The following is a 9,382-nucleotide window of genomic DNA, read 5'->3' as shown; positions in this document are numbered from 1 at the left end:
TCTCTCTCTCTCTCTCTCTCTCTCTCTCTCTCTCTCACACACACACACACACACACACACACACACACACACACACATACAGAGAGAGACACACACACAAATAAAAATAAGATATTTTTAAGAGCTACCATAATCTACTCTTACTACTAAAAAGGAATATGTATAGTTTTTGTTTCATTTTGTTTGGGGGGTGTTTTTTACAACGATATAAGTCAAGGATCTATCTTGTGAACTGAACATTCATGTACAAGTGAATCCTGGCCCTTAGGGCCCTCTTACTAATGTAGGATCCTAGCTAGGGCAATCTTTGGTGCCCTGGCTTTCCTGTCATACATGCATTCTACTTGATGAACCCAGCTTGGGAATCCAAGCAATGATTTTACCTCCCTGATCATCACCCTCTCTTGTAAAACAAGAGGTTGTGTAGAAACCCCTTAGACCTATTGTCCATCAGTATCTGATACATTCTCATTTGGGCTTGTGGGACGAAGCAAGGTTGCTCCAGAATGGATGGAGCTTCTACTTCTGCCCTGCCCGGAAGCATTTGGCTCTAGGAAACAACAGAGATATGCAAACTTTTGTTATAAGAAGTCTTCCACTTAAAATACAACTCAAAGTTTAGATAATTTGTCTAATTTTGAGTTAGCCATGGGAAGTGATTTGGCTGCAAATTGATTTTTTTCCCCAACATGGAAGTTCATATTCCCATAATAAATAAAAATACAATCCAGAAGAGATCCAGTCGAAGTTCTGTAACTGGACTATCTGAGGAAGACCGGGATACAGACTTGGCTCGGGGGTCTCCACGTCTCCTTTTACACCACAGAAGGGAAGACTCAGCCACGTGCTGGCCACTTTGAGAGGAACAGCCCCTGACATGCTTCTGCTTTCGCAGCTGCCATGCAAAGAGACAAGGGTTTGTGCAGCAGGGAGGGGCGTCTGCCGACACGCAGTTACCCACAGACACCAAAAAAGACAGCTTTTGGCTTTGGAGATGATCCAAACATTACATCACCTTTCTGGGGCTTATGTTACAACACAGTCCCAGGAGTGCTTCAGTAATCTGCTAAGTTTCATTTGGGACTAAATTAGAGAATTCTAGAATCACAGGGCTCCTAGTTCTGCACTGGTCTGAGATTGATGATTCAGGTCTTGTCCCTTGCCTTGCAAAGTTCCCCAAGGGGGGAAAAAAAAACCAATGTCAGTTTGGTTGGCCTACTGAGGACTTAAACAGGAAGCACACTCCCAGGATTGCCTCAACACAGTAATTGCATAGCTTGACTTTCGAATAAACACAATCACAAATCAACAGTCTCAGGGACCACTAGAGCTAAATCAGCTGCCCCAGTTCAGGACACTGAAATGAATTTCCCCCAAGGACTTCCCAGCTCACACTGAGTCCCAATTTTCTACTCCTATTTACTGTGTGTATAGACTTTTTATTTTTTTACCAAAAATGATTCCTGGGGGGAGCAAAGGTGCATTTAAGTCCTTTGTAAATATTACATACTTCAGAGAACTTTCTCAATGACTTACGTGTTATCTAGAGAAGACATTAAGCTAAAAATGACCTCACTCAATATACTGGAAACTTAGCAGTAAGAAAAATACCAAATGCGCTAACATAACACTCCGTCTCTTATTTCACATCATGAGTGCTGGAAGTTGTCACAAATAAGTTCAAAGTGACTCTGCTGTGAAGATCACAACATGGTCCTGAAATATCTAAGCCTTCCTACTGTTTGGAAAACTCAGTACCTTCAATTGACAATAGAGAGAGATTCAAAGCCAGGCATGGGAGCTCATACCTAGATCCCCAGCACTCAGAAGATGGAGACAACAGGGTCATGAGTTCGAAGCCAACCTGGACAACACAGGGAAACTCTATCTCAAAAAGACATTTGAAAAAAAATTCTGGAGAAAGAACTTGTATGAAAGCAGCTTTGGGAAGGCAAGCATCTAAATTCTGAAGATGAATGGGAATACTTCATGGATGCAATTATTTCATGAAAGGCAAACTAATCAGAACTAAGTGTGTCACTTTGTACGTTACATGACTTTAAATACATTGTGTGACTCATTTATTGAGTTAAACATAAGGAGACAGGTAACTACTCCATATATACCACGAAGTGTTTTCAGAATGAAGCTGGCCAGTTTTCATCAGAAAGTGCTTCGGGCATGTTCTACAGAGTGTGGGGTGGGGCTGACAAATCAGAGTGTGATGTGTTCTGGGCCACAACCAAAAAGCAAGAAGGACTGACAGAAGAGCCGGGGCTGAGAGTCTCATCTGCTTTGGGCTTTTGTCTAATGTTTTACCTACGTGGCTGGGTAAATACACCCTGGAGCAGCATCAGCCTGAACAGCAGGGATGCTCAGCACCTTCCTTGGGCTGTTGAAAGGAGAGCAAAGCCAAGCCCTGGAAGTCCCTAGAGATCCAGTATATTTAGTAGGTCCACCAAGTTCTTTACCATAGCATTCCTGTGGTCTCTCTCTTTGCTGTCTCGCTCCCACCACCTCCCACTTGGGTTATTGCAATGGCTTTGATTTGGTTCCCCTCGTTTCTCTCCACCAGCTTAGACCTCCATAGCCCTTCCTAACACATGGATGTGAGCACGCCATTCCTGTTCCCCAACTCCCTGAGACTCTTCTTTGCTCACAAGGCACCATCCTAGATATACAGCCCAGAGCGTGAGGCTCTCCATGGCCAGATGCACCGCTCGGCTTCTATCCTCCTCCTCTCCAGACATACCTCCCCCAGAGCTATGATCCAGACCCTCGGGGACACAAGTCGTAGTCTCTCACCCAGCTATGAGAGACCAAATGGGAACCCGTGTGTTTCTTACTGACCTCTGGGCATCTGAATTCACTGTGTCTGTACTCCTGGCTCCAGACTCTCAAAGAAATGTGGACCTCAGCTGTGCAAGGCGGTTTACCTTTCACCAAGGCTAAAAGCTTGCATAGTTCTAATGCTTTTATTCAGCAGGTAAAGCGGACTCCAAGCAGCTGAGGAGCCTGAACAGATACTAAGAGAGCACTGTGATGGTTTTGAATGAGGATGAGCCCCATAGGCTCATATATTTGAATGTTTGGTTCCCAATTGGTGGGCTATTTTGGAAGGATTAGGAGGTGTAGCCTTGTTGGAGGAGGATGGGGGGTGGGGAAGCTTTGAGGTTTCAGAAACCCCTGGTCAGGTCCAGTCTCTCTCTCTCTCTCTCTCTCTCTCTCTCTCTCTGTCTCTCTCTCTCTCTCTCTCTCTCTCTCTCTCTCTCTCTCTCTCTCTCTCTCTCTCTCTCTCTCTCTCTCTCTCTCTCTCTCTGTCTCTCTCTCTGTCTCTCTCTCTCTCTGTCTGTCTGTCTCTCTCTCTGTCTCTCTCTCTGTCACTCTCTGTCTCTCTCTCTCTGTGCCTGCTGCCTACCAACCAGGATATAAGTTCTCAGCGACTGCACCCTGCTATGATGCTAATGGACTTGCCCTCTGAAACTGTAAGCAAGCCCCAATTAAATGCTTTCTTTTATAAGCTGCCTTGGTCATGGTGATTCCTACGCAGCAGCAGCAACAGAACAGTAACCAAGACAGGCATTAACAAGTGAATAAACCAAAAAAAATCTGCCAGGTCAGGCTGACTCTAAAGCTGATGTTCTAGCTGAGGCCAACCCTGTAAGTCTTGGTAATTATATCTTTACCATAATTTCACCTGCACGAAAAAACCCAGGAAGCAACATTACTGCTTCAGACTTTCAGAGGCCGCAGGAGCTTCAGGCACAGGTCACTCTGGATTCGAACAGATACCATACTCTTAGCCCAACTCCTAGCACATCCCAGTGTGCCCTGAATGGAAAACTATGATCGACCTACCATCATGACAAGTTTTTCACAGTCTCAGTTGGCCCCCAAATGAAGCCCTTTGAGGACAGACATCTCAATCTGTCTCTAAGGGAGAGGAAAGTGTGACCATGACTCAATGCAGCACTTTTGAATTTCTGTCTGGATGAGACGCTCAGCTACAAAGTCCGCTGTGAGAACACAGCGTCCCAGATGTTGATTCTACTATTAAACAATTGGTGGCAGCCTACATATTTGTTTTTGCTATCTAACATGAACACACACATATACATTTAATTTTTGTCAAGAGGAAAGTTGCTGTAATGGTTACCTACCCTGTAAAAGAAAAAGCATACATACAAAATATAATATAATAATATAGATTTCTCTTTGTTACTTTTATTATGTGGTCAAAAAGGCTCCAGTTTAAGAACCCCTGGATGAAAGGCTCTGCCAGGGCCAACAGTTGCTTGGGTGGCCTTGAGCCAACACACTGCCAACCGCTCACCTTTCCAATCAAAGGATTCTTAGTGCTTGATCCATTTACAGCTGCTTTTAATTCTAATATTCTGGGACCATTTTCGTCCTTAGGATGTTTTCTACTAGGTTTCACTAATTTATCCTAACTCAAAGGGAGCCTACTCTACAGGACCACTGTCATAAGTACTTTTTAAAGTTCATTTTGCAAATCTAAGGCACACAGCATGTTTTGATACAAGGAGTACAATGGTTACTATAGAAAATGAGCATTGTCTATTATTTCACAGTTACCCCTTTTGGTGACAATTATACATAATCAACACACTGTGGCCTGGGATCTGCGAGGACTGGAATGCCACCAAGTCCAGGAAGCAACAGTAACACAAACGCTGGGGTAATCAGAAGAAAGCACCTCGGCTAAGTGTCAGGGACAACCCGCCTTATGTGTCATCTTATTGACAGGACACATGCCTATGAAAAGCAGTTGCTAGGTTCTCACAAAGTTTTGTTTACGTGAACTTAACTCCTCAAGACATGACAGCCACCTGGTGCCCTATGTAAGAAAAAAATGATACTCCACGTTTGAGTCCAACCAACAGCTGGGAGGTGAAGCTGTCCTAAGAAGTAGCTTTTTTTTTTTTTTTTTTTTGGCGGAAGTTTTGAGTGTTACTGAAAAGCTTAAATTCACGCTCCATCTCAAAAACGCAGCACGGATAACAGCGGGATCGCAGGAGTTCTTTTTTTAGTCTGTGTGGTGCTGCCAGGCATGACAAAACTGCCACCCAACTCCCGCTGGTAAATACGCAAGAGAGTGGCCGGTTTAAAGAGCAGCACGTCGCTAATTGAACGGGGCGCTGCGGGGGAGGGGGGCGGGGGGGTCCTTGGTACAAAAGAAAAGAAAGGGAGGAATGTGAAAGAGGAATGACTTTAAGAGGAGGAAACTCTTGTTTGGCACAACCCTTCGGGCTTCGTGTTTCTTAGCTCCGGGTTTTATCACTTTAAAGCCCACCTGGGAAGGAGCCCCAGGTAGGGAGAGGGCTTTCTGCAGAGACCCTTGACCTGACCAAGTGAGAATCCTCTAGGTGAGTTCGGACAGCCACCGCGGTCAATAGGGAAGGGCAAGTCGTCGGCGCAGTGGGAGCACTCACCTTCCCTCCTGGAGGTGGCCTGGGCGGTAGGCAGCAGGAGCGCGACGCCGAGGCAGCAGCTGAGCCAGAGCGCAGGCATGGCCAGGCCGCGCTCCGCCGCTGCGGGTGGATGCCGGGCGCCGAGTCCTCGCCCCGCTGTGCCTTCCTTTGCCCTCGATCAGGTGGTTTTATCGACTCTTCTACCTGACTCAGTCCTGACAGGAAGAGAGCCGTGTTTCGGGGCGTGACTCACCTGTGAACAAGGAGGACCCAGCCCTCCGAGGCAGACAAACACTCAGCGCACGCCGAGCAGTAAACCCGCTCGCTGCGGGCCCCCGGCTCCCCCCTCTGCAACCGGGGCGCACACCTGGCCCCGCCGAGGGCGTGGTGCAGAGGCTGCAGCCCAGAGATCCTTCTGGAATGCGCCACAACACCCACAGCCCTTCTCCAGGGTGGTCCCGGGCAGAACTCACCAGAACTCACCGCGGTGGATAGTGGCTGCCCGGTCTTCAAATTGGGGGTGGTGGGACACTCTCAAGGGCACAGTCGTTGACCCATCCCTCGGAGTCAGAAGTCCCCCCTACCCTGGTCTAAAAGACAGAGAAGCAAATTAACCAGACCGAGGGTCTCAACAGAATCCTCTCCACTCTCCATCAAGGGGCGACTTTTTTTTCCTGAAATACTGCAGGTATACACACCACCTATTTCTACTCACATCTAATCCCCCCTCCACACACACACACACACACACACACTACCATCAGGGTGAACCAAAGATTCCTCTCTCCTAGGTCTACCAATACTTTAACCTTGAGCTAGCAACTCCTTAAGTCACTTGTCGGCAGTCCAGCCTCCAGCGAAGACTAGGTACCCCTACTACTGATGCAGTGTCTAACTCACAACTGATGCTCATCAAACTCTCTATTCATAAGAAAAAGGACCACAGTTTCCTATGCTTTTAACATCTTAGAGCATATTTTTCATGCCATCCTCTCTAGTTCCACTGGAAAACGTTAGGAGCGATTCTATGAAGCGATTCTATCAGCCACCTCCACGCTGGCTAGTTGAAGTGAGTAACAGCAGGTGGGGGAGGGGATGCAAATCTTGGCACGTCCAACACTGTCCTGGGGAACTTCTAAGGAGAATGATTTAGAGATGACTGTCAGAGAAAGCTTTTGGTTCCTGCTAGAGATTTAAGAATGACCAGTATTTATATAGACACGTTGTAACCATCACAACCAATAGCCCATCCCTTTTCCCATGGTAAGGACGGCAGAGGACCTCCACAAATGCCTAGTCACTGACTAAAGGAATGACTCTACTGCAGATAATTCTGCAGCTAACACTCTAAGATAACAGACAATGTAGCCCACTCATTATTACCAAAGGTGTGAGAATTCCCGTTTCTATCTGTGATAGTGGCCAGTGGGAACGGACTAGGAGAACTGTGGATGGCTTTGTATAGAACACAGAACCTGGACTAGACACCTAGTTATAACCAGGAACTGGATGATGCATCGAAGAACAGCAGGGGCAAGACGGGGTTCTGCCTGACATCGCCTCTAAAGTCTAGCCCAAAAAGGAGTAACAGAGCCAGACAGTGGTGGCACACACCTTTAATCCCAGCACTTGGGAGGCAGAGGCAGGCAGATCTCTGTGAGTTCGAGGCCAGCCTGGTCTACAGAGCAAGTTCCAAGACTGTCAGGACTGTAATACAGGGAAACCCTATCTTGATAAACGAAACAAAAGCAAACAAAAAATGGGCAACAGAAAGGAAATTTTTATTTTCTCACCTAGGACTTGATTCTCTTCTACTCTGCCCAAATAATACAAAGCTTCCTCTCACTCAAAATCAGTGTCAAGTTACTGCTGTTAACACTTCAGCTCCTAGAGAGCAGGTATCTAGAATCCTTCCTTCCAATAGCTGCTACACGGTGAAGAGAGAGACCCTGTTTCTGGGTGCCATGATCCTTAGGTGTCTACCCACTCACTGGAAAACACTGAGATTAATTGTGCCAGCCAAGTCCAAGTCCATGATGCAGGAGGAGGAAGGCATGGGGGCCCTGCAAAATGAAATCTTAATGACAAAATGTGTTTTAGCACAGATTTCCACTGCTTATCACATCTCGAACGTTGGAACAAATGTTTTCATCTGCTACCGTTTTATAGTGATAATAACAATAGCATTGAGACCTGTCTGCCGTAAGTCTTTGATACATGTTAGCCCTTTAACATCCAACATAAGCCTGTGGATGAGATACACTGCCGATATCCCCATGCCCCCGCCCTGGCGAGGTGAGGTTACGTGCTAAGAATGGCAAAGCCAGGCAATCTAGCTCCACCACTCATACACTCTTTGATAGTCAGATTTAAAAGCGCCATAAAGAAAGATAAGTTCACAATACCGAATGGACTGTATGCAGTCAAAGGTTAGTTAGCAGCAGCCATCACAACAAAGCCAGATTGACAACTTGTTGGCACGCGTCCAGAAAGCCGAGTCTCGCAGGAATCTCCACAAATACTCGTCCCCAAGACATCAGCTCTGAAAGGACCACTGGTCACTTGGCCAGGCATCTGGGTTCCAGATGAGCCAGCACCTCATTGATTCTATGCCCTCGGGCAGGCGCTCTCCAGTTTGACTCAGTTTCTTCTTCTTCACAGCCCCTTTCCTCGGGCTTGTGTCCTCTGCTCTGGTCTCACGCCCTTTATTCAGGAACAGTACCCACCCCTGTATGAGCTTCAGAGTTCTTCTCAGTACCTCCCTGGAGCTAAGGACTCCAGCAGACAAAATTAAGGCCTGGATCCCGAATCCAGATCCTACCTTCACTAATACCAAGGCGAGTTTCTGGGTTTTCTCTGAGCTTCGGTTTCTTCTACTATAAAACAGGGATAACGATAGAGCATTTATCTAGCAGGGCTACTGAGAAATGCCAGAGCGAGGGCTCAGAACAGCACCAGGCCCACACTATAGTCTATGCTCGAAAATGACATTTTCACCACTGTGGCTGTTTGTGGTGGCCGGGGCAGCACTGCTATCTCTGGAGAGCACCAGCCAGTCTTTCCTTGTACACTAGCAAGCACTGCTTTTGCTAACCAATTTCAATTTTAGCTTTTGAACCTCGGGGACCCTCCTATCACAGTTCATGTCTAGATCACCCAAATTTATTCAGTTGTTAACTAACTTGCATTTTACTCCATCTGCAGCTGCCTGCTCCACTCCCCTTCCCCAGGTGACCTTGAACTCCCTGTGTAAGGAAGGACACCCCTCCTGATGCTCCTGCCCCCACCTCCTCCTAGGATGACAGGCCCGGCCCGGTCCACTATGCTTCCCTAAAGCTGGAAATTTTATGCATAGATTCGCTTGCCTGAGGTTCAATGTTTCCATTTAGAACTTCATTTACGGTGGACTGAGTTCCTACATTTTAAGCAAAATATAAAGAGATGATAGATTCCACTGTATTTTTTTTTATTGATTTTTGTTGATCTCTAAATTTTTCACTGCTCCCTCCATGCCTCTCCCCTCCACTTCAACCCTCTCCCAACGTCCCCATGCTCCTAATTTACTCAGGATATCTTGTCTTTTTCTACTACCCATGTAGATTAGATCTATGTATGTCTGTCTCTCTTAGGGTCCTCATTGTTGTCTAAGTTCTCTGGGATTGTGATTTGTGGGTTGGTTTTCTTTGTTTTATGTTTTAAAGCCACTTATGAGTGAGTACATATGATAATTGTCTTTCTGGGTCTGGGTTACCTCACACAAAATGATGTTTTCTAGCTCCATCCATTTGACTGCAAAATTCAAGATGTCATTATTTGATTCCACTGTATTTTTATGATTAAGCTTAGTATGTGATTCTCAAAATGGCAGCAAAACTTATTTGACTTTCTGTCGACATAAATAGATCCTTTTTTTCCAAATCTAGATAAAAGTCAAACTGATATTCCCCTGC

The 9,382-nt window shown here is 46.2% G+C and overlaps 1 protein-coding gene across 1 annotated transcript in view; it reads right to left on the bottom strand.

Moving 5' to 3' along the window:
• Positions 1-5,719, bottom strand: part of Lamc2 (laminin subunit gamma 2) — a 64,739-nt gene extending 59,020 nt beyond the window's left edge. The window contains exon 1 of the mRNA XM_050135344.1: positions 5,454-5,719. Within this exon, the coding sequence (XP_049991301.1) occupies positions 5,454-5,532 (79 nt within the window). The 5' untranslated portion in view covers positions 5,533-5,719. The remainder of the gene's footprint in view (positions 1-5,453) is intronic.
• Positions 5,720-9,382: the final 3,663 nt, after the last annotated feature.

Source organism: Alexandromys fortis, unplaced genomic scaffold, assembly GCF_014885135.2.
Source record: "Alexandromys fortis isolate MF-2015 unplaced genomic scaffold, M_Fortis_MF-2015_v1.1 scaffold_21, whole genome shotgun sequence".
Taxonomy (NCBI): Eukaryota; Metazoa; Chordata; class Mammalia; order Rodentia; family Cricetidae; genus Alexandromys; species Alexandromys fortis.
Note: the sequence above shows the minus strand (reverse complement) of the source record. Positions and strands in the feature narration are given on the sequence as shown.